At 35.3% G+C, this 24,550-nt stretch overlaps 2 protein-coding genes and 1 non-coding gene across 4 annotated transcripts; 2 read left to right on the top strand and 1 right to left on the bottom strand.

Moving 5' to 3' along the window:
- The first annotated feature begins 2,581 nt into the window (after window positions 1–2,581).
- On the top strand, window positions 2,582–10,485 carry LOC114259541 (uncharacterized). The gene is made up of 8 exons (XM_028199560.2): window positions 2,582–3,024; window positions 6,060–6,097; window positions 6,533–6,604; window positions 6,752–6,832; window positions 6,915–6,949; window positions 7,713–7,798; window positions 10,062–10,127; window positions 10,232–10,485. Exons 1-8 carry the CDS (start codon window positions 2,958–2,960, stop codon window positions 10,264–10,266), a joined length of 480 nt encoding a protein of 159 aa, XP_028055361.2. The 5' UTR covers window positions 2,582–2,957; the 3' UTR covers window positions 10,267–10,485.
- A 1,336-nt stretch (window positions 10,486–11,821) lies between these two features.
- Window positions 11,822–15,146, top strand: LOC114259544 (uncharacterized). 2 transcript variants are annotated; one of them, XR_003628320.2, is made up of 3 exons: window positions 11,822–12,311; window positions 14,522–14,586; window positions 14,838–15,146. It is a non-coding gene; the product is annotated as an uncharacterized LOC114259544 (transcript). The 2 variants fall into 2 exon arrangements; XR_014339601.1 differs by lacking the exons at window positions 11,822–12,311; window positions 14,838–15,146 and adding an exon at window positions 14,010–14,066 and having other exon boundaries at window positions 14,522–14,781.
- Window positions 15,147–18,989: 3,843 nt separating this feature from the next.
- LOC114259542 (ras-related protein RABA1f) lies at window positions 18,990–22,711 on the bottom strand. Its single transcript, XM_028199561.2, has 2 exons — window positions 22,384–22,711; window positions 18,990–19,546 (listed from the first exon to the last, which is right to left on the bottom strand). The coding sequence occupies exons 1-2, from the start codon at window positions 22,605–22,607 to the stop codon at window positions 19,114–19,116; spliced, it is 657 nt and encodes a 218-aa protein (XP_028055362.2). The 5' UTR covers window positions 22,608–22,711; the 3' UTR covers window positions 18,990–19,113.
- Between the last annotated feature and the right edge of the window lie 1,839 nt (window positions 22,712–24,550).

Genomic DNA, 24,550 nt, shown 5'->3' with positions numbered 1-24,550 from the left:
CTTATTTTGTCAAGCCAACCATCGTGCCTCACCTTGAGGTTCCAAGCGCTGCCAAGCTAAGGCTACTTCGGGGTGTTTTAGATTCCCCCTTTCTATATCTGTTTTGTATAGACTGAATGATATTTGTACTGTACTGTTATGGTAGGGACTTGGTCCCCTAACCTGAATGACTGTATAGGATGTTTGTATATACTGTTTTGTCCTGAATGTGAATATGTTTTAAAAAGTCTTTTTACATTCAGACTGTCACAGCTCATTAGATATCGTTTAATTACTGTTTTGGCTTCCGCCAGCCCCTGTACTCTGTATTACTGTTTTACTGTTAAGCAGGCCTTCGGTAATCTCGGATTACTGGCCAGTTACGGTGCTAAACCCATAGGGGCGGGTTTGGGTCGTGACAGAAATAAGAGAAGATACTATGCCGGGAGGGTGTATAATATAAATATAGGCCATATATGGTTCGGATTGGTTCCAATCCGAAATTGTGGGATTCAATTTGGAATTGATCCGTAGACTATAAATTTTTAATTTTTCAATCCAGAACTGAACTATGGATTCAAAAAATCAATCCAAACATACCAGATTAAACTGAACCGGATTGAATTACGAATTTTACGAATTCCTCACTCAGTCCTACATTAAACAACCCAATTCAACTACTATATTTGTCCACACACAATATATTTATAATCTTTGTATCATTAACCAGATGACACCTCGTGCAAATATTTTTCTTAATTTTAATTGTTTTACATATTTATTTGTGAAATACAATTTTAAATAACACCAAATATTTGATTAATTAATTGTGATACTGATGGGCACTCAAGGGGGCCCATCCCATGGCTTAAGGCCTAACTCACGGCCGAGGTATTAAAGCCTACCAACTTTGAGAAGCTAATGCTGGGCCAGGACTAATATCATTTAAACATTTGTCAAGCAGGGAATTAGCCACGTAAGCAGATAAAAATCTTGTAAAGTTATTGCACCCACATATCAGCCATTTAATGAGGCCACTATAACATTAAATGCAGCAAGACCCCTCACACTGGAGTATGTAGAATCACCATGAACGATGTTAATTAGGCCATAGACTTTCGGCCAACAAGACAGCTAAGAATGGATAAGGAAATAATGAGCAAAGGATACAAGGAAGCTTTCGAAATATATTAGAGATTATTAAAGTTTTTCATCCCCTTCGTCTCTCTCTCTCAAACCAATTACTATTGGCCCTAATCCAACTTGATTGTCGAAGTGTCCGTCGGGAGAGTACCTCCCCCTTTGGACCTTTTTTCAGATATGCATCGATGATTCAATAACTAGCAGACTCATAGAAGACGCGGGCTAGTCCAACCCATCCACCATTGATATCACACCATCATCAAATTGCATTGCATCAGGTCAAAATTGGGAATAAATAATAAATTTTATTTGAAATTATAAAAAATTAGAGTTATATGTTCACTAATAATTTTTTCGTTATGTATTTTTAATCCATCCAACCTATTCAACTAAATTGGTATAAAATCAACAAAACATTCAATCAATATATAGATTTTAAAAATGAATAAATTGTCAATAAATTAAAAAAATCTCAATTCATTAAAAATAATTCAATTTATGGCTATATTTGGCATGTTGTTTTGGGGTTATTTTAGCTACAAAATAAGTTAAAAAGTTAATAAGACAAAATATCACATTTTTAAATAATAATCATATAAAAAATAAAAAAAATTCATTTTAAACAAAAAATTTTAATTTCAAATTAAAATAACTAAAAAATTAACCCACATTTCAGACGAAGACTATATATTCACACCAAAATAAAATATTTGCAATAAAGCAAACATGGCGGGGTTGATAAAAAAGAAAAAGAAAAGTAAGAAAAGACGATTCACTTTTAAAGTGGGTCTTCCTTTGGCATGGCAATCACAAAAAAAAAAAAAAAAAAAAAAAAAAAAAAAAAAAAAAAAAATATTACAGTTAAATAAAAATTATTTAATTAATTTATTTTTTTTACAATTATTACATTCAAATTAAAAAAATTATCCTAAATAAAACTTTTTAATCAAATTAAATTAGTTTAGAGCATCTTCAACCCTGAATCAAAAATTTCATCAAATCTGAATAAAAAAATGACTTTTTCCTCAATCTGATACCAAGTACTCCAACGGTTTATTTTCATCAAATTTTCATCAAATCTGTGTCGGGACAACTGGTTGGTTGACCGGCCGGTCGACCGAGTAAGCCAAATTTTTTTTTTGAACTGTTTGAACCATTTAGTGATCGACCGGTAAGGCAAATTTTTTTTTTTTTTTTTTTTTCAATTGTTTGAATTTTTTTTGGAACAGTTTGAACCTTTTGGTGGTCGACCGGTTGGTCAACCGACTGGTCGACCGGTTAGTCTCCCCCAACGGTCATGCACAGTGTTTTGGTGAAATACGAAACCTGTCCTCCTTTTGGTGAAACGTTTGGTGAATTTTCGATTTAATATCAATTTGATAAAATCGTTGAAACTTCAAACAGTACTTTTTTCATCAAATTTTAAATTTAATGTTAGACTTAGTGAAGAGTTGGAGATGGTCTTAAAAATAATTAAAAAATTAAGTTGCAGTAAAAAAATTGATCCCAAACGAACGGGTGACACAGGAGATTCGTCCCCATCGTTACTCATTTTATTGGCTGTCACTTTCTCCATCCAAAAAACACAACTAGGGTTTCTTTTCGGAATCTCTATCTCTATCTCTGTCTCTGTCTCTGTCTCATATCTGAGAGAAAAAAGATAGAAAAAAAAAGATTGAATCAATTGAAGAAGAAAGGACCACAAAAACAAAGAATCGGCTTTCTTACTGTGATCAGATTCTTCTTCTGCTTCATCAAAATCGCTCTGTCTCTCTCTCTCTCTGTCAGTGATCAGTGATCGATAGCGTCGACTGAGACGCATACACTGAGAGAGGATGGGAAGAGGAAAGTTCAAGGGCAAGCCCACTGGTCGACGCCAGTTCTCCACCCCCGAAGAGATGAGTATGCTTCTCTCTCTCTCTCTAGATTTACGTGGCTTGTTTTGGGTTTCTTTTCATAGCTAGATCTGGGTTGGTTGAATTTCGTGATTTATTTGTAGATTAATGGAATGATTAGATGATTTACTGTTTCTTTTTGTTGTTGGTTTTGTGATTTGGATTTAGTTTGCTCATTCTCTCAAGTTGATTTTTGATTTCTGTTTTCAGTTACTTCAAAAAGTTGACTTTTCTTCATTATTCTTTTGCGGATTGTTTTTCATTTAATTTTTTTTATTAATATTAAAATTACATCCACTTCCTATACCACTGATGTGTCATCAGGAGGATGATCTTAGAAAGTGGGTTTAAACCATTCATCTTCACTGCGTCTAGAAAGTGAGTTTAAACAGTGGATTTGTATATAATTTTCCTTTTTTTATTATTGGGCAAATTACAGTCCCTATCTTTGGTCCTTCTGTCATTTAGTCCGGTTAATTTTAATTAATTTGATTTTGACTATGAATTTATGAGTTTGTCTCAATTTGGTCTAATTAATTATAATTGTTAGCATTTTCTTTAGGAAAGTACCGCAAATAAGTGGCTTGTGTCGGGTCGCTAGGGACACAAAATTATAAATTTGCTCAACTCGGTAAGTTAACCGCAACCAACTAAATGATGAATTTTTTGTCAGAAATCCTAACGACTTTATCAATTGAAGTAAATTGACACAAAATCTAAAATTAAGAATCAAAATTGAGTCACTTGAAAGTATAGGGACCAAATGACACAAGGGGGCTACCAGTATAATAATTTGTCTGTTTTTATTTTTCATTTTTACAAATTAACATAGTTTCATTTACTAATTGAAATTTTTGGGTGCAGTATTGCATAGTAATTGATCTAATAGAACATAGACTGAAAAACATAAGTTTTGGTTAAATGATCAACTGGGCAGGTGACCACCTAATGAATGTCCAAAAATCTGGTTCGCTTTATTTAGTCGAATCAGTATCATATGATATGGTTAATACTGGGGTTGTTTGTGCATTATCAAGGTTATTTATTAATTACTATATTTATAAGTAAGTAGACACCGCATACCAAAAGGTTTTTTGGTCTCCATGGTTGTTTATGGAGGGAAGCGCGGGTGCTTTTGTCTTTTCATTTTCTAAGGGTGCTTGGTGTTTAAGTAATTGCACAATGCTAGAGTGGAAATAGGGACCACCGGAAGAGCTCTTTTTATGAAGCTTATTGGGCTGCTTATAATTGCTCCTTCTTCTCCTTCTAGGAGAGGGCTTAATGAGTGGATGTTTGAGGTTAGCTTATATAGGAGATAAAAACGTTAATGAGTTTGAGGATGGTTTTTTAGTTGTATCGTATCATTGTATGTGAAAACGTTTTGTTTTTTGCTTGAATTTCCTATTTTACTCTTCCAAAAACACCTGTGCACTCATGAAGGTAATTTGGTATTCTCAAACTAGTATAAAGATTCCCTAGCTTTTTTTGGTGCATGCCAAACATATTTTGGCTTTTTGAATTTTTTAGCCAAAAAACTAACTCCCTAATTTCTCCTCAAAGTTGAGGACTAGGAACCAATATTGTCTCTTGTGACTCGTTACATGCATTGGGTTCTTAAGAAGCTATTAGAATCCTGATCTGGATCGTAGGATAGGATTCCAGTTAAACAGCCTAGATTGTAATGGGATTTTAAATTTGGTAAGATTTTAAAGTGACTACCATCCTAGTCTTAAAATAATGTAAGTCGCGTAGAATTGCACTATGATTCCAATTCTACTATGATTCCAATCCTACCAATTTTTTTTTTAAATTTTTTATATATATGTAGGTATATTTGTATATCTATATAAAAGAAAATTGACTATGAACTAATTCGGTTGGTTACCAGGGTAGTTTGGTCTTTTGTTTTTTCGTCTAAGTCACCTAATTCGGTTACCATGGTGGGAAAATCACACGCTTGTGCTCCAATCCACAAATTGTTGATCAAATTGGGTCAAATTTGCATTTTTCAATGGTCAAATTTGCAAATTTAACACAAGTTCATATTTTGACAATTGATTGCATGCTACACAGGGTTAGTCTTCACAACGGTAATGCATTACTTCACTAAATGAGTTGGGCAGGAGTGTCATACGCACAACATTACATACAAATAAAATGGAGTAGACTTCTACAACTAGCCTACATTGAAATTTTTAATCTGATACTCGTACGCATTATTTAATCTATTCATAGCATTTTGTTTCTTAACACATAATATACTTCTATACAAAAAAAAAAAAAAGAAAAAAAAAAGAAGAAGAAGAAGAAGAAGAAGAAGAAGAAGAAGATTAAAAAGGGTGGTGCAATTTGCACTTCCTTTTGTACAAAAATATTCCTTTTTTTGTCTTTATTTTGCAAAATTACAATAAAATCCTCGTTTTCTTTCACTGTTCAAAAAGTTTTGTAGAATGAAGATAAAAAATGGAGCATGAATAGAAACACCCATAAAAGATTGATTAAATATATATATGTATACACACCTTGAAGGGTGAAGGCTCTCCTGTGATTAAGGGTTTTTTGTAAAGATGCTCTTGCACTTTTGCTTCCATTTTTGCTAATGCTCCTGCTCCTGCTCCTACTCCTACTCCTGCTTGATGATTTGGTTACTTAGCTTTTTGTGTACACCGCATGCTCAGTTGGTTCCCATTTTAGTGGCGTTTATTTAATGAAATTTTACTTATAAAAAATAATAATTAAAAAAAAATCTACATTTTAAAATTCGTACTTGGTGTTTTAGTTGATTATGATATCTATGTTTTTATTAAGTTAAAATTCTCTCTCTCTCTCTCTCTATATATATATATACATATCTGTGTGTGTGTCGTTACAGGTCGGTATTTAATTTGGTTTTCACTTTTAGTTTTATTTTTATTTTGCGGTGGGAGGTGGGGGCGCTATATTATTGTTTAAGATTGAGAGTGTTGACAATAATTGGACAGTAGCTGAGATTAAGTATGACTGACTTCGCATCGTTTTTGTTTTTGACTCAAATGGTCACAGTTGCTGGTACGTCTGCTCGTCCTCGCACATTTAAACAGGTAGTTCTCTATACTTTGATTTCTTGTACCTGTGCTCGGTTCTGATTGTAGTGAAGCATAGAAAGTATTTTCACATGGCATCTGAAAGTGAAATCCATCATTTTGAATTGCTTCATTTTGGAATATGAAATTTTGTCACAAATGATGCGGAAAATTCTACTTAGTATATTTTCAAATTTCTCAAAAGTATCCTTGCAACTATAATTTGTGATATGCGGACATGGTTAGGGTGCTAGTTTTTACATTGAAATGCAGCGGCAAAGGACAATGCAGTTCTCCAAAATCTATGCATGAGAATGTGACTATAATAAGTGACAGAACACTAAGAGGTCATTGTGATCTTAATGTTGTTCAAATACATTCTTTGATACTGCTGTCTGTTGTAGTTACATCCACTTCTGGATGCATCTTATTTAGTCTATTTGATGTTGTTAGGCAGAAGCCAAAGAGGAGGAAGAAGAGAGATCCGAGGAAGAATCCGAAGAGGAGTCTGACGAAAAATCTGAAGTGAGTAAATTTATGACTTGTTTCTCTGCAAAGATTTTTTTTTTTTCCTTTTCTTTTCAGATTGTGTTTGGGTTTCATGTCTTCCTTGATTTAAGGAATGATTAATCAGATTAAATGAGCCTGTCTTTATGTTGTCAATGTGTAAAGCGGAAGGGCACTCAAGGTGTTATTGAGATTGAGAATCCTAATTTGGTGAAGCCAAAGAACTTGAAAGCTAGAGATGTGGATGTAAGTTGTACAAATTATTTGTGGTGGTTTAAATAATTAAGTTATGTGGTAAACATAATATTTGATATTTTTTGTTTTGCAGATTGAGAAAACAACTGAACTCTCGAGACGTGAAAGGTTTGTGAATCCTTGTTCGTAAATAGGGACTTGTTCTTTTTTTTATTTTATTATTATCACTTGTTGGGTCAAGGATTGCTAATGTCTCTAGTGCTCAACCTTTTATCTACACATAAATATCACCCCCTTTTCTTTTTTTCCTTTTTGTTAACTGTACTAGCCAATCCCATCATGGCAATTATCAGCACTGCTATGCGTTTTCTCATTATTCATATATCTGTCAGTTGTTCGGTTTCAAATGGTGCTAAAACATGTTTTGGTCCAACAACTTTCTTGATTGGGTATATCTCAATTTAGTTAGAGTCCATTAGGATTTAGAAGTCTTATTGAGAAAGCCTTTCAGCTGCATTGTCAACTTTCACCTTGGAAACCACATCAACATTTGCTTGAGTCAGTCATTATGGTAACCACATTAATGACAACTCCTTAGGTCAATTGCTAGGAGACCTACGAGTCTCTGCCAAAACTGTAAATTTTATTTGATACTTCTCGAGAAGTATAATATTATGTAAGATTAATCTCAGAATGAGCTAGAAACGGTATGCTGCCATGGCCAACCAGCTTCATCAACTAGGTGCCATTGAATAGATTCTTGATTGTTCTTGCTTACAAGCGTGTATAATATTCCTGGATGCGAGTATAACTAAATTGCTTATCTGCCAGCTATGTCCTTTGTCATTTTGTATTTCTACCAATTGTCTGTTTTGTGAGATATTTGCAATTGAAACAGTGAACCCTATATGCTTTTCTTATTTGTTCACAGGGAAGAGATAGAGAAACAGAAAGCTCATGAAAGATACATGAGGCTGCAAGAACAAGGAAAAACAGAACAAGCAAAGAAAGATTTAGGTATGTCAGCCATTATTAATTAATAGGTGACTCTAGTATTCTAAAGGATCTTGCTATTATATTTGTAACTGATATTTGCATATTAGGCATCTCATGAGGTGGACATTTCTTGAATAATTTGTACAGTGGGACAGATTTGTGTCAGTGGAATGACATCTTTAACTTATTTGGAAAGAAAGAAAAAATCTACAGCACTTGTTTGAGAATTGAGCTTTGATGATTAGATATTTGTGGAAACATTTTACTTCTACTTTGTGGAAACATGTCCAATGGTGTTGACTCCACAGGTTAGGCTCCTGAGGAGATGTAGACCAACATTATGCTCCACTTTGGGGTTGAGTAAAGACATCTTGGGATAGATTATGCAGTTCCCAAGCTTTTGATCCTAAGCAAAGTGACCTAGGCATCTCTTGGTGCTCTCAAGGCATCGCTTGATTGGGCCAAGCATATCTCTGCCTGAACGTGCCACCTCCTTGAAAGACACTCTTGGCTAGGCAAGCAGCCCCTTGTTGAGTCTGTCCCCTGATCCCAGTGTCAATCTCCAAGAGCTAGACGCGTTCACTCTTCGGTGAGTGCACCCTTTCTTTATGGCTCATGTTCTATCTTGCCTCTATTGGGTGGAGTGCCTCCCACATTGAGCATGCACTTCGAGTACTGCTCTACCAAAGAGGACATTGATGCTGCCATGCTAGCCTAGGTCGAGAGCAGGGCTGGAACCCCCAGGAGGTTTGTCCCTCAATAAATGGGACACTTAGAGACCTATCGCTGGATTACCAGATGACTTGCAGCTTGGAGGCTGGGGTTGAGGGTTCATCAAGGTACCCATGTCTCCTCTCTTGAGTGGAACTGGCTTCACCCTGACCAGTCTTATAGAAAGAGACCGGTGACCACCACAAGAAGCCAAGGAATGTTAATCAGAACTTGTGACTAAGCATATACACATGCACCGCACCTAATCTGATACAATCTTTCAGGTTTAACATACTTGCCACTGTAGGTTCTCCACTACCATTCTCTCTCTCCCCCCTAGGGCTGCCTCTACTCTTACCTCTGGTGGTCTTGTGTCAGTAGGCTCTCTTCCTAGAAAGCCACACTCCAGTCTGCTCAGCTGTAACCATTTACAACGTGGATGTAGAGATTGCATATATTTGGGCCCAATTGATGGTGTATTGGAGATCCTTCAGTAAGATTATTATTTTTCTTGAGCTTTGTAACCTAACATAATGGTTTTGTAGTTAAGTTGAACTTTGAAGACCTAGTATTTGATTGGTAATACAGATTTTCCAATTCTAAGATACTAGTATTTGGGTGTTATATTGACTTCTGAAGGTATTTACCAATGCTTGGGTGGTCAATAATATGCTCCTAATTTTTTTTTTTTTTTTGAAGAGTTTGACCACGGCCAGTATGGAATCTTGAGAAATTTGACGGGTCTGGAAAATTGTAAACACATGCATGTTCATATATATTTTTATTTTTCCTTCCCCTATCCCACAAAAAATCTACCCACCTTCCAGCATTGAGAAGCTGAAATAGAACATCACTTCTAGAGTGTTTTGCGTAACTAATTGCATTTTAGATTTATAAGCCTATGACTTTTACACATGATCCTTTTTTCAACTTTAGCCAAAAGCTTGTCTTGTTTCTTTTGCTGATTTTTTTGTTTGCTGGATAAAGTTTGTAGTCATCTACAGAAATCTTTAAAATTATTGAGAATATGCTATCGTGATGACTGGCATGTAGGATGAACAATACTGCTTGTATCCAATATTATGTGTCTGCTACGTTTCCATTATTCTGATTATTTCCCACTCTTCCAGTATATCTAAATTTTGATATTAGAATATTGTATTCTATAGGTGTAGAGTAGGACTTTGACTGAAGTGTTGCTCATTTCGAAGGCATTGCTAGCTCTAGTGGCAGATCCATGTGATAGTTTAATTATATTTACTTTTTACACCTAAAATGTAAAGAAAAACCAACTTCAGCACAAGAAAATAGTAAGACAATAAATTCTAATCAAAATTCTATTAAGACGAACAACGAAAGGCGTAAAAGCTGTTGAATTTGAGAACATTGTGTACCCTTCAAGTGGAGGTTATTTGAGTATCACAAATTTAACACTCTTAAGGCTACTATTTTACCTTTCTATTATTTCATTTACTTTCTTCACATATGATACTATAGATAACAAATTTTCAATTACATAAATACTTGTATGTTTACACATCGTATTCTTCATTATATGTATGTGGCCTTGCAGAGCGGTTGGCCCTTATACGACAACAAAGAGCTGAGGCTGCTAAAAAACGAGAAGAAGAAAAAGCTGGTAAATGATCCTAATATTCCGAGTTTGGCACAATGACTTCTTTGCCTCAAATTTCTTTGCGTTTTATGACAACGAAACTGATCTGTGCATTTTATTTGTTGCAGCCAGAGAACAGAAGAAAGTCGAAGCTCGCAAATGATCAATGATGGCTGCCATGAAAATTTCAATTCGAAACTGTAATCCCTGTGGTAGTTTAAAAAAAAATACATTTACTTTTTTAGTTGGTTGGTTTACAATCAAGGAACCATTTTTATGCCAAGGCTGGCTATTGTGAAAACTATTTCGCCTTACTTTTGGCTCGCTATATTTGACCATGTATTATGTCTTTAAAGAAATAGAATTTTAATACTTCTCATAAGTTTTAGCCTTCTATTCTGTATATAGGAATTGGTACTACCTTATATTTTAATGAGTTATGCTTAAGAATTCTATATTGATTCCCAGGAAATTTGATTGGTTGTTTGATTCCTAGTCAATGTGGGGAAGAAAAGGTAATGGGAACAGAGGGTAGTTTCTCCAAGTTGGGTTTTCCTAGTGGGGGAATCTCTACACTGAAATTTTTTTTGGTGGATGTTAGTAGATTTGTATAGTTAGATCACCAGCATCTAATGCCTCTTCTTGAGTCATGATCACTTGGATTACAGGTTGGAACTTCAAATTCATGTAGTTGCATATTCTAAATTTAATAATGTCAGGTGTCATGAAAAAGAGTATCATGAAAAGTCTTCATGAAGATTCTTCACTCTTGGATTAGTTTATAGTGTTTATAGTATTTTATTGTATGTTATGTAATCACCTTTGGATTAGTTTTATGATATTTATTTTATGATGCGTAGCATTACACTTCTAAATTAAGAGATGGTGGTGTTGTTTGGTGTAGTTTGAATGTGGTCTTCAAATGTTCATAATTTTAATTGTGATATATTTTTAACATTTTTAAATATAGAAAAATGTTGGAAATTTTAAATGTTTTATAACATTATAGCATATGAGTTTCATGTGGGTTTCATGTTTATGTGAAGCATTTGATAGAATATTTGATAAAATATTTAAAATTCTTAGCATTATTCTTAAATATATTAATTGGTTTATTGATTTATTAATCAAATAAATTTATGTGATTAAAAATTTAAAAGAGTAATATAATTTTTAAAATTATAAGAGATAATTTATATTTTAAGCTTGTGTTTGGCAAGTGGGTTTGTAGGCTTTTTTGGCTATTTTAGCCACAAAAAACAAAATAGGTTATTTTAGTCATAACAAGCAAAACATCACATCCAACCCATAATCATTACATTCTTCTTTCAAAAAAAATTCAAAAAAGTCAAAAAGTTCTTCTCAAATTAAGTTCTTCTCAAATTAAGCTTTTAAGGCCAGGCTAAATTAAGCTTTTAAGCACAGGTTAAAATAGTCAAAAAAGTCAAAAAATCAAAAAGTCAACTCACGTTTCAAACGGAGGCTAAATAAATTTCAATGATTGCATTTGTAATTTATTCTCTTTTTTATATTGTTTATAAAAAGATAAATTACATTCATCCCTCTTAAAATTTTAAAAAAATACAATTAATTTTATAAATTTAACATAATGGCAATAACTTGACATTTTACAAGATTAAAAAATAATAAAATAATAATCAAACTATTGAAATAAAAAAATAAATAAATTATATTAACCTCCCCTAAAATATTCAAATAAAATATTAACCTCTTAAACTTAGATCGACAAAATCACCATTCACTTCACTTCCAGACGAGGCAGACTGTACTGAGCTCCCAACCATGACAGACAACAACCCAAACCCTAACCCTAACCCTCCACAAAACCTCCCTCCTCCTCCTCCAAATTCTAGGGTTGCAGGCGAAGGTGGTTCCAACAGAAGCAGCGCATACGGTGGTCAGAAGCCCCATTACCCTAACCCACCCGACGCAACGAACCCGGACGCTGCCACCCTCAGGGAGCAATGGAGGTTCGCCATCAAGCAGTACAGCCGATGGTACTCCCAAGCCTGGGGCACCGCCATACTCGCTGGTCTCTCTTTCTTCGCCCTCGGTTGGATCATCAAAGGCTCCAATCCTCTCCCTTCCTTCGTCAAGCACGAAGACGAAACCAAACAACGAGATCAACGGCAACAAGGCGGCCATGATGATGATCATCAATCTCCCAAATCGTGATCTCAATTGTGGGTGAGTACCTTCAAGTAGTTATAAATTTTGATTTTTTGTTGTTCATTGATGATCTGGATTTTAGGTTTTGGACCTTTCTGTTGGGGATTTGATTTGGGTTTATTAATTTTTGTTAGAATTTTGGGTTTTGAGCTAGTTCTGATGAATTGGCTTTTGGGTTTAGTATTATTGGGTGATCATATTAGATGCTTTTGCGATGAATCCAGTCTGGTTAGGGATTTGTTATAATAAGACACTGTGTTGCAACATAATAATCTTTTGAAGTTTTGTGTACTTTAGGCAACATAAAATGATTACTGTAGAAACTCTGGAGAATTAACCTCCATCTTGGTTCTAGGGCGTGCGTTTGATTTTCTAATGAGGGTTGTAGGATTCTCAGTTCATGGGATTGTCCTGCATTTAAAAGGCGTGGATCATTTCCACCCCTTTTGTTCTCCCCGTGTTGATTAATATTCTTTCTTCCTTTGGTTTTGTCACCAATCTGCACCGACGATTTTTATGCTAATCTTTGATTCATTTGTGGTATATGTTTGAAATAATTACCATTTTAAAGAGATGTAGCTCTTCACATGGCAAGTAAAAAAAGGGGGGAAAAAAAGAAAAAAGAAAAGAAAAATCAGATTTTTCTTTTATAATAATGGTCGTACGTAATGAGATAAAATGACAACTTAACAAGAAATCCTACCTCTGAATTGTATATCATAAGATCCATAATGTTGCTTCGACATATCATGCTGTTGATGGTAGTAGCTAAATCCCAATATAATTCATGCTGTTGATACCTTGTTGAGGGGCTTGATAAAGCAGCTCGATTCTCATCTCTGTCTCCCTCTCTCTCAGTTTGGATTGCAACAGTTTCTTTTTAATTTAAATTGCTTCCTCCTTTAGTTTTTACTAGCTGATGAACGTTTTTCTGTTTATTCTCTATAATTTTTTAGTTCAATGTTTCTTTCCGTTTTCTTGTTTTTTCTGCATTCACTGTCTATTAGAGCTTCACGATATGGAGATATCTCGTGAGGTTTAAACCAGTGATATAGCAAAATAAGAGCTTCAGAATCCCCTTTTGATCCTGAAATGATCAGTTGGAAGAGATCTTTAGAAGAACACTCTTGGACATTTATGAACAATACCTTTGTGCACAGGACTAGTTGTAAATACTCTCACTTTCAGATTATTTGATTGATGGATCATTAAACTACTAGCAATCTTTCCTTGTTCACTTGTGTTCAGTATCAGGTAAAGTGAGTCTCTCTCTCTATCTTTTCACTGCAATAGCAAATTAACCACTTATGCCTATATTGTGGCCTTGACATCATATTGATGACCAATGGCCCAAGTAGTGGTCACATATCAAACACAAAAATATCAATTCAAAGCTGCAAAATCCACATAATTACTCCACTTGATTATGCAAGGCTTATGTTGGTGTACCTGGCTCCTCAAGGAATTGCATCTGATCTAAGTTATTACAGTTGTCATACATATGTCTGGACTGTTATGCCAGGAAATTTCCATTTCCGTTGGATTCAAAGCCTTGAATAAGTATAATTTATCCCAAAAAAAAGAAGAAGAAGCCTTGATTTAGTATATAAGACATGCCTCTAAATGAACTAAATATCCTTTTTGTGTGACCAGTAGACTTCTTTATGCAAACCCTTTGAATCATGAGTCTTGATATGTATGGTTTTTGCTTGAATGCACAGTTCACAAAATCAGAAGCATACGGAGTTTGATCAAGAGTGCAGCCATCACATGGTATGCTGTACACTTGAGGACACCCTTTCCTTGACTGTTATCACATTTCATATTGACCTTTATTTCTGATAGTGAGCCTTCAATCACTTTGAGAACTGTGTTTAAATATCCAGTGTATTATAATTTCTTTATGAAAGTCTTTATTACCTTGCCAGACAAAAATTTTCATTAAAGGACCTGAGTTTTATTCCTTTTCTCATTTTGATTCCTTAATTGTGTTCATCGAAGCTGGGTTGTTGACAGCACTTGATTCAATAGTTATTTGCCAAGGTGACCACTTGCTGAGGTGAGTTTCTTTGGTGTTATATTGAAACAGATTGCAGAGGAATGAGCCTCAACTTTGGTTGTATCACAACTTATTGATGCTAGCTGGCTAACTGTGCAACATATAATTGCTTTTTCCTCTATATGCAACTCCTTGGATTTCTAAGTCTATTTGGGATCAATGATTGCAGATACCCAGACGCAAAGAAGAGACACCATAAATAGCCGGGTCTCCAAGAACAAGCTTCCTTTGAAGGTGAGAACTTGGTTCATGCACAAAGAGACGAGTTCTGTGAGTGCTTTACATAACTTAACACTATATGGATGTATATTGCATGTGGAATGTGTTAAATTCACTTCTTTGGCAACCTTTTGCCCATCAATGTTTATGTCTGAGTTGTATTACAGATACGATTTCAAAGAAGTGGTTTGTCACAAGCTAGCTTTTAAACTCCTTTTATTTTTAATTTTTTTTTTCTCCTGATATTCATCTCAGTGGTATTACAGATATGATTTCAAAGAGAACTTTGTTTTGAGGGCAGGGAGTATGAGTGGAAGGCTGTGTTTTGTGGCAGAGTACATGGCTCTACTCTTATCTTCAGGGTCCCAACTGCCTCCAATTTCACAGCTTTAACCAGAGTTGAGAATTACTATTAAATGATCAAGCGTAAAAGAACAACTATTTTTCCAACAAGAAGTTATTTTTTTCATTCCACTGTTTGGATTGAAAGGTGTTTGGGCTCAGGAGGTTTACTACCGGTCTTACAGATTCTTTTAACAACTATTTTTTCAATTTAATGGTGCTTGTTCGGTTTACTATAGGTCTCATTCAAATTCCTTTACTCTGTGTTTTTCTATGGTCTATGGATTTGAAGAGTGATTTGAAAAGGAAAAGATGGATTTGAAGAGTGATTTGGAAAGGAAAATAAAAAAAGTGTGAGAAATATAGTTATATGTAATTCACATTTTATTAAATTCACATTTGTTCTTTTTCTTTTCATTTTCAAATCACTCGTTAAATTCATGAACCAAACACAACTAGATAGATTTTTTATATAGATTACTTCTGATTATTTATTTATTTATTGTTTAGATAATTTTTTAGGTAATCATAATTTTAAAAATAAGTTGTCAATTTTTTTGAAAATAATATATAGAAATTGATTCTCAATTACACCTTTAATGGCAAATAATTTTGAAAGGAGAGGAGTATGACGAAAATTGATTTGTTGGTATTATTTATCACAATCTCATTAGAAATGTAATTAGCGGTGATGGGATGGGGGATGGGCATTTTTCATAGAAATTATGTGATTACGTGTATTGGATTAATTTGATTATTTGCATACATGGTTTTTCCACGTTTGATCATGCAAGATGTGTGATTCGGATTAATAATGGATTCTGTAGAAATTTAATGTATAAAGAGAAAAAGAGAATTGTATTATTGATTGATATTTGTAATTGTTGAATTATTGAATGCTACAATGATTCCTATATATAGAAGAGTAGGTGGTAGTAGGTGGTAGATGGAGTAGGTAAAGTGGAGGTGGTAGGTGGAGTAGGTGAAGTGGAGGTGGTAGTGGTGTAGTGGGTTTAGTGGAGTAGGTGAGGTGGTAGTGGTGTAGTGGGTTAGGTTTAGTGGAGTAGGTGAGGTGGTAGTGGTGTAGTGGGTTAGGTTTAGTGGGTGAAGTAGGTGATAGGTTTTAACAGCCCCCGCAAACTCAAGGGGGATAGGAACTAACCAACTTGAGTTTGGAGAGAGTAACAAAACAAGAAAATACATAAAAAATAAAAGAGGATAGGAGACACTGTATGGTCGTGTCAGACCGTTGTAGAAGACCGATGTAGAAGACACTGGCTCGTGTCGGACCGATGTACAAGACAGTTTATGGGGTCATGTCGGACCGTTGTAGAAGACAGTTTACGGAGTCTTGCTGGACCCTTGTAGAAACTAACCGGAATCAATGTCGGGACAGTTTACAGAGTCTTGTCGGACCCATAAAGGAGCTAACCGGAATCAATGTAGGGACAGTTTACAGAGTCTTGTCGGACCCATGAAGGAGCTTACCGGAATCAATGTCGGGACAGTTTACAGAGTCTTGTCGGACCCTTAAAAAGTCGCACCCTCGAAAGGTGTGCCCAATTTTTCAAAGAAGGCATGCCATCAAAAGGCGTGCTCAATCCATAAAAAGGCGTGTCATCAAAATGCGTGCCTAATCCATAAAAAGGCGTGCTATCAAAAGTTGCGCCCTCAAAAGGCGCGCCCACTTCATCAAAAGTCGTGCCCGACAGAAAGCGTCGAGCCATCAAAAGGTGAGCCGGAGACGCGGCGAGGCACGTGAGCGACAGAGCGGCGTGTCGGCCGTGTCGTCAGTGTCAATATAAACCAATGCGGAGGCGGAGGAAACCAAACCAGACTGAAACCTCTGAACTTGTCATTCTGAAACAATCTGTAAATACTCTGTATCCAACCCTTCTCGGAAACACTCAGCAATCCAAAAAACATGGCCTCTTCTTCCCGTTCAGCTACCCAGAACATGGCCTCATCTTCCCGTGGTCTGCTCACTCTCTTTCCCGACCTCAACGAGTCAACAGGAGAGATAACAGGTGCGGTGGCCCGTGAACCTCAACCAAACACCTCTGGTTTTGCTCCGTTGAACTTTTCGATGCGGTCGGTGGAGCAAAAAATGGCGGTGCAAACTGATATTGAGGCCAATCAGTATACTCTGAAGTTATGTGTGGAAACCATGACTGCGGTCACAAACTTGTCGCACCGGCTGCAGAGCAGGACAAATGAGGTGCAACAGTTAAACTCCCAGCTGGCTCTGCTCCAACGCATGTATAAGGATGCGCGAGCAGAGATAAGTGTGCTAAAGACAGAAAACAAGGAGCTGAAGCGGAAGGCCACCGTGATGTTCCGATTTGGAGGTCCACCATATGCTGTAGTGGAGGAGCTTGGGGGAGTGAACGTGCTCGGCGGCGTAGGAAACACGGAGGCAGCACCGGCAAGGGCCGCCCAGGACGGAGGCAAGAAGAAGAGACCGGCGGCAGAGTAGAGAAGAAAAATCCGCCTGTGGATGTGGTTGTTTGGGTTGTTTGTTGTTGTTGTTGTTTTTTTTTTTTTTTTTTTTGGTGTAAAATTGTGATCAGGGCGAAATCCCGATAGAAATAAAATGAGTGTATTGTGCAAATCCGAATGGCTTGAAGGTACAAGACTGAGCAGAAAAATTAGATGGAATGAATTTTTTTATTTTTTATTTTTTTTATTTTTAATAATAAAAAATTGAGGTTCAAGGAAAAGTTGGGCTGTGGAAAGAAGAAAAAGAAAAAGTAGCACCCACGTGAGTTCCATCCAATTTTTTATATATATAAGATAAAAAAAAAAAGGTTTGGACGGTGGAAAAATATTTTAAAATAGAAAAAATTATATAATATAGTTATCTCTTTGAAACTATATGCTGGTGTTGATCAAAAAAGTGGGCCAAATTACCAATACCGCCAATCTTGTAGACATCCTGAAGTGGGAGACGAAGAGGCTTGTCTGATGGCCTCTTGGGCTCTGTAATCATGTCGAGGGCATCAAGAAAGGTTGGGCCCTTGTACCATGTTACCGGTGTAGAAGACACTGTATGAGTGTGTATATAGACTGCCCAAAAGATATACATGGATATAGATATCGAGCCCTCAAAAGTCGTGCCCTATTTTGTGGCTTGGAATAGCAGGGGATTGAAACCAGACGCAAGGAAGGCCGGTGTCGCGACGGAGCTTTGGCAAAGGGACATCGACGTGCAAGCGGTGGTGGTCTCCGACGACTGAACAGTAGTGCACTCAGAAAGGAAATTTCAAGGTATGTGTAGAAAAATTTTAGCAGATTAGGTTGAGGTCCGGCGGACGGCCAAGGCGAGGTTGCCGCCCGCCGGTGAAGCGAAAAATACTAAGTGCTTAACCCTGCTCTGATACCATGTAGAAATTTAATGTATAAAGAGAAAAAGAGAATTGTATTATTGATTGATATTTGTAATTGTTGAATTATTGAATGCTACAATGATTCCTATATATAGAAGAGTAGGTGGTAGTAGGTGGTAGATGGAGTAGGTAAAGTGGAGGTGGTAGGTGGAGTAGGTGAAGTGGAGGTAGTAGTGGTATAGTGGGTTTAGTGGAGTAGGTGAGGTGGTAGTGGTGTAGTGGGTTAGGTTTAGTGGAGTAGGTGAGGTGGTAGTGGTGTAGTGGGTTAGGTTTAGTGGGTGAAGTAGGTGATAGGTTTTAACAGATTCTGCATTCCCGTTGAAACTTGGGATTCCGATTAGTTTTTGTCATGTCAGAGTACAAGAAAGAATGAAAGGAAATTTTTTTTTGAAAGAAACTAAAACCATTTACTTTCATTTTTAGTTGGGCTAGAATGATAAATGAATAAATTTAAAATATGTCCCCAAAAAGAAAAAAAAAATTATTATTTTATTTTCCAGAAAGATTATGAATGATCCATTAAATTTTTTTTTTTGAGGAATAAATAAACTCTCTATAACTCAAACACCAATGCATACCCTGAGCTTGCTTTATCCATATAATTTAGATGTCACGCTTTGTTTTTGGTTTTCCCATCTCTTTTGGTTGGGCAGGGAAATAGATGTTGTTTACAAAAAAAAAAAAAAAGTGTAATTGCTCAAAAATGAATTCAAAAAATTGAATGTGCAAGTAATTTCAAATATTTTTTTTCTTTACAAATTGAAGATTGAAATAAACTAAAAATCCTTTGAACCAGGATCCAAATTTTCCAGACTTACGACGAGCAACACCCACCTTTCTTCACAGCAGATACATCGTCCCTGGATCCGATACTGATCGTCTGTCCTTTCGGCAAAGCTGCAGGGTCATCGCCTATGTCAAGCGCCTTCCTGCTGACGACTCGATAGATTTGTGTCAGCACGTCTGTGAAGGCATTATCGACATTCAAAGACTCGAGAGCTGATGTTTCCATGAAAAAATTGTTCTCCCTTTCAGAAAATGCCTTGGCATCTTCAACTGACACTGCTCGGAGGTGACGCAGATCAGCCTTGTTCCCGACGAGCATGATGACGATGTTGGAGTCTGTGTGACCCCGAAGCTCCTTCAACCATCTCTCCACATTTTCAAACGTGACGTGCCGGGTAACATCATACACGAGCAAAGCACCAACGGCTCCACGATAATAAGCACTTGTGATTGCACGGTACCTTTGGGGAAAGAAAATGTTGAATCAGATGGAAAAATTCACAAAAGAATCATACTGACCAAACTAATTTGAGATTCTTGCAAGCATTGAAGAGCTAATTCAAGAATGGAAGCTGCAAATCAAATTGCTTGTATAACCAGGTTTTCATGCTAACTTGAATTCCATTCAGCAGTGTATATGTACTGCTAAAGCATCTACTGGAGAATATAAATATAAGAACTCACAGGATTGTGGACATGGATTTTTACAGAAATAAAGTATTCGATGGGCTCTACACATTAAATTGTTTGGATTATCAAAATAGGACCTGTGGTGAGCTCCACGGGCCCAACAGCACCGTCCAATTCACAAAGTGGACTCGAGAAAAGCCTTGCCCTTAGATATCAATGTAGAACCGCAACATTTCACAAAAAAGTTCATTGTCATAATGTGTCCTACATCCATTGACAGAAGTAAACTCGGCCAAGGAGGTCGGCCTGGGTCCGAGTGATCTCTAGGAGCCCTACCATTTCGATACAACTTTCCTTTCTCCTATTTCTCTCTTACAGAATATAAAAAGAACTCTCAAGCCCGACAATCGAAAAGTTATATGCTCAAAATTCACAGAAGCTGCATTCATAATAAGGGGTTTTCAAACTTTAAGGGGGCAGTGGCCCAGACGCAGTCATAGGTCCATCCCTTGCTACAATTGAAAGGCCACAATGTGCCCCACCCAGATTGATGACATAATTTAACTTGTGCAATCCAATGCTTTGCAAAACAGAGACAGATTGCTTGAAATTGGTATTCAATTATGCAAAAGGAACAACTTGTATACATTAGACCATCTCCAACGGTGAATGAAATTCACCATCAAATTTGAATTTGGTGAAAAAATATCACTTTTATGGTTCTAACGGTTTCATCAAACGGATATCAAATTGAGAATTCACCAAAAGTTTCACCAAAATGAGAAGCGGAGCAGATTTTACCAAAACACTGTGCGTTTATGTTGGAGGTAGGTCCCACCAGGCAACCGGCCGGACGTCCCCCCGGATGACCACCTTAAGCAAAATTTTGTGAAAATTTTACACTGGGCGTGGTCGACCCCCCGATCGACCACCTCTTTATTTTCTCAATTTTTCATTTTTTGCATTGGCCGATTGTCCACCCAGTCGACTAGCCGATCGTCTGCCCAGTCGACTAGCCGGTCGTCCGCCCGGTCGACCGGTAGTTTGATGAAAAGCTAAATTTCTCCATTGGAGCAGGTGATGTCAAATAGAAGAAATCGTTTTTTTTTTTGCTCATATTTGATGAAAAATCTGATGAACCATTGGAAATGCTCTTAGCTCCTTTGAACTTTCATTTCAACAGGAAAAAGGCATATACAATTTTTGAGATTTTTTTTTTTTAAATTTTGCAAACATAAAGAAAATATTTTAAATAAAAAATTACAAAAATATCATTAGAGTGAAATGTCAATGACATTTTAAAAATTATGAGAACAATAATGATTGTTTTGATTGAAAATAAAGAGACTACTATAAACCATATTATATATGAAAATTTTATGAAAATTTTTTAATGTAATGGTGATGTCATTATTAGTAACATGCAAGTATAAGTAATCTCACTATAAAGATATGAAATTTATTGGATTGTTAGTTACATTTGACATGTGACGTTCACTCTCTATGTGTTTATTTACTATTAGTGGATGATATCACATACCAATAATGACGTGATATTATCATTATATTGAATTTCTAATCAAATTTTGTATACAAAAATAATTTATTATTATATAATTTATTTTAAGACTTATATCCATATTTTTTTTTATTGTCCATGATATATTAATTACAAATAACATTTAGTATTTTTTAGATGTTTATTGAAATCAATTGTAAAAACTTGCGTGAAATATTTTTGTAAAAAATTTCGATATTACAATTAATAAGTGTCTTTTCTAATTTAATTTTCTGGTTCCGCCACTAGAAATATACTTGTAGATAAATTGTACACAAAAGATAAAGCAAAACTACCCAACATGAATTTCAGATATTCAGGGGCTGTTTGGGGTGTTCTAAAAAAGTGCATTTTTTGTCTTTTTGGACTAAAAAATTGAGGAAGAAAATATGGATGTTTGGGTTAACTTTTTGACTTTTTATGAAAAAATGTGTAATAAAAAATTGTAAAAATTGATTTGTAGGGAAAAATTAGGATTGTAAATTGTGCAACCGTAATTGTTGACTTTTGGTGAATAGTGTTAACTTTTTGAGTAACTTTTTAACTTTTTGACAATATGTCACACTTGGCCTCAATCTCCATTATGAATCATTCACTAGAAACCTTTTACATTTATGTTACATATTGAAACATCTTTGAAGATGGTCTCCTCAAATACCATTTTGGCTTCAATGTGGTTGTTATTAATGCTACAAATGGATCATCATGAGCCATTTATTCTCGTCCCCAAACACTTTCACATATTTCTAATTTTCATGATACATTTTGATACCAATGCTAATGACATTACCAATAGAAAACAAAACTATACAAAAAGAGGGAAAAAAAGAAAAAAAGGTTGTTGGGAATCCAAATAATCCAATCCCATGCATCATTCCAATGCTAGCAAAAATGCCTTGTTTGGTTCCCATGAAAATCATTCATTAATTGCAATTAGAGAAGACATTAAATTCATGACAATTCAATGTATACCCCCAAAAAATAAAAACGTGACTCAAAAATTTCTCTCGATTTTACCAGGAACCAAACAGAAAATGTACATGATAAAACCAAAAAAAAAAAAAAAAAAAAAAACGAAAAACCCATATCTAAAAATAAAAAAGATTATACCTTTCTTGGCCAGCGGTGTCCCAAATCTGGGCCTTGACGATCTTATCATCGACCTGAATGCTTCGAGTGGCGAATTCGACGCCGATTGTGGATTTGGATTCGAGGCTGAACTCGTTGCGTGTGAATCGAGACAATAGGTTTGATTTTCCGACCCCAGAATCTCCGATCAATACCACCTTGAACAAGTAATCGTAATCGTCGTCTGCTCTATAGGGCCCCATCATTTCCTTAGCATTTCATTATCATATATACTTGTATATATATATATATATAGACAGAGAGAGAATTGTGGTGAAATGAATATATATATATATATAGAGAGGGAGAGAAACAGGGAATAGATATATATATATATATATATATATATATAATCGTAAATTGAAAATTGGGAATTTAATTTTGTGTACTACATTAGAGCATCGCAGCAGTTTACTTAAATTTTATTTTAAAATATTATTAAGAAAAATGTTTGGTAACTCAAATTTTTGTGGCTCAAATGGTATCACCTTGCTATTTTTTTACACAAAAAAGTCAAAAAGTCACACAAAAAAAAATCAAAAAATTAACTTTTTATCAACTTTTCACAACGCCACAATATATAAATACATACGAAATCGTTGAAGAACATTCAAATACTATGGGTTGTTTTGGAAAATTAGTTAAAAGCTAACTTTTTTATTTTTTTTTAAAAAATAGAAAAGATAATATGACTCAAAATAAGTTAAAAATTCACTTTTGACTTTTATATTCTTCCCAAAAGAGGCCTATAAGAGCATCCCAGCAATCCCCCTAAACTCACCTCTTACCTATTTTAAGAGATTGAAATCACTTTATACATATCAAGTAGCTCCCCTAAACAATTACCTATACTAATTTTTGCTACAGTAACTCCCTATTTGTAGGAAGTTACTGTAGCTCCCTTATATATGATAAATACTTATTTTATTTCGTTGAAGGCGTGAAGGGAAAGTCCCTTGGATGTCCCCCCAGACGTCCCCCGGATGTCCGTGAGTGCCCTGTAGCTGAAGCAAAAAAATGCCCAAAAATGATCTAACCGATCTACCGCCCGGTCGACTTCCCCTATTTGTTTTTCTCTACTGTGCTGTTGGTGTTTGGTTAGTTTTTTATTATTTTATTATTAAAAAAATATTTAAACGTAAAAGTAATTAAAAATATTATTTTAATAAAATAGAGAAATAATAGGAAATTTGATAAGAAAAGTAAATGAAAAAATAATTCGTAAAATAAAGAATGAACTTTTTAATAATACGACAATGCTAGGTAGCTCAAATTTTTGTGGCTCAAATGGTTCAAATCTGTCAAAACGACGTCGTTTTGACAGATTTTGAGTGTAAAACGACGTCGTTTTGATAGAGTTGAGCCATTTGAGCCACAAAAATTTGAGCTACCAAACATTTTCCTTTAAAAAAACCAAAAAGCTAGAAAACTAGCTTTTTACTATGTTGCCAAAACGCCGCATATAAGAGCATCTGTATCAAGCTCTTCAAAATCATTTTTTAGCTAAAAACTTCAAAAAATCAACTCCATCAAACTCGCTTACAGCTTGTCAAATTTTACGATGGCTATAGTAACTCGTTACAACAAATGAGGCATTGTTTATCGCTATTTGTGTGTTACCGGATGTCCGCCCAGAAGTCCGGCTGGTCAACTTGTCAACGACAATTTTTTTTTTTTTTGTTGGCTTTTTCTTTTAAGAATTGTTTGGCTGGTAACTTATCAATTTAATAAAAAAAGAAAAACTAACAAATATAATAAGAAAATAATATTTAATAAGAATAAGTTAGAAAAAAGAGTTTGATGTAGTCGGTGCTAAAAGGTGAGTAGCTAAAATAATGTAATAGCTTTAATTTAACTAAAAAATTAAAGAGTTTGGTGTGGATGCTCTAAGGAAAAGGAGTTTCTAACTCGGACATAGGGTTACTTTGGAACAGCAGTAACTGTTGTGCCTCAATTTGAGATTTATTATGAGCTTATTTTTATGATTTGAACCGTTCATTTGGTAGGGTTCGTTGAGTACCTCATGCCTACCAAAATTTATATTCATCGGATATCAATAATTATGTGATCGGTTTGCATATTTTGTATGTTATTTTTCAAAAGAAAAACTTATTGTTTATTTTTTTTATGATAAATGTAATTCGATCAT

The sequence above is a fragment of the Camellia sinensis genome, chromosome 9 (genome assembly GCF_055761805.1).
Source record: "Camellia sinensis isolate YWXY chromosome 9, ASM5576180v1, whole genome shotgun sequence".
NCBI lineage: Eukaryota > Viridiplantae > Streptophyta > Magnoliopsida > Ericales > Theaceae > Camellia > Camellia sinensis.
The sequence above is the reverse complement of the archived record's forward strand: the minus strand, read 5'-3'. Positions and strand labels throughout refer to the sequence as shown.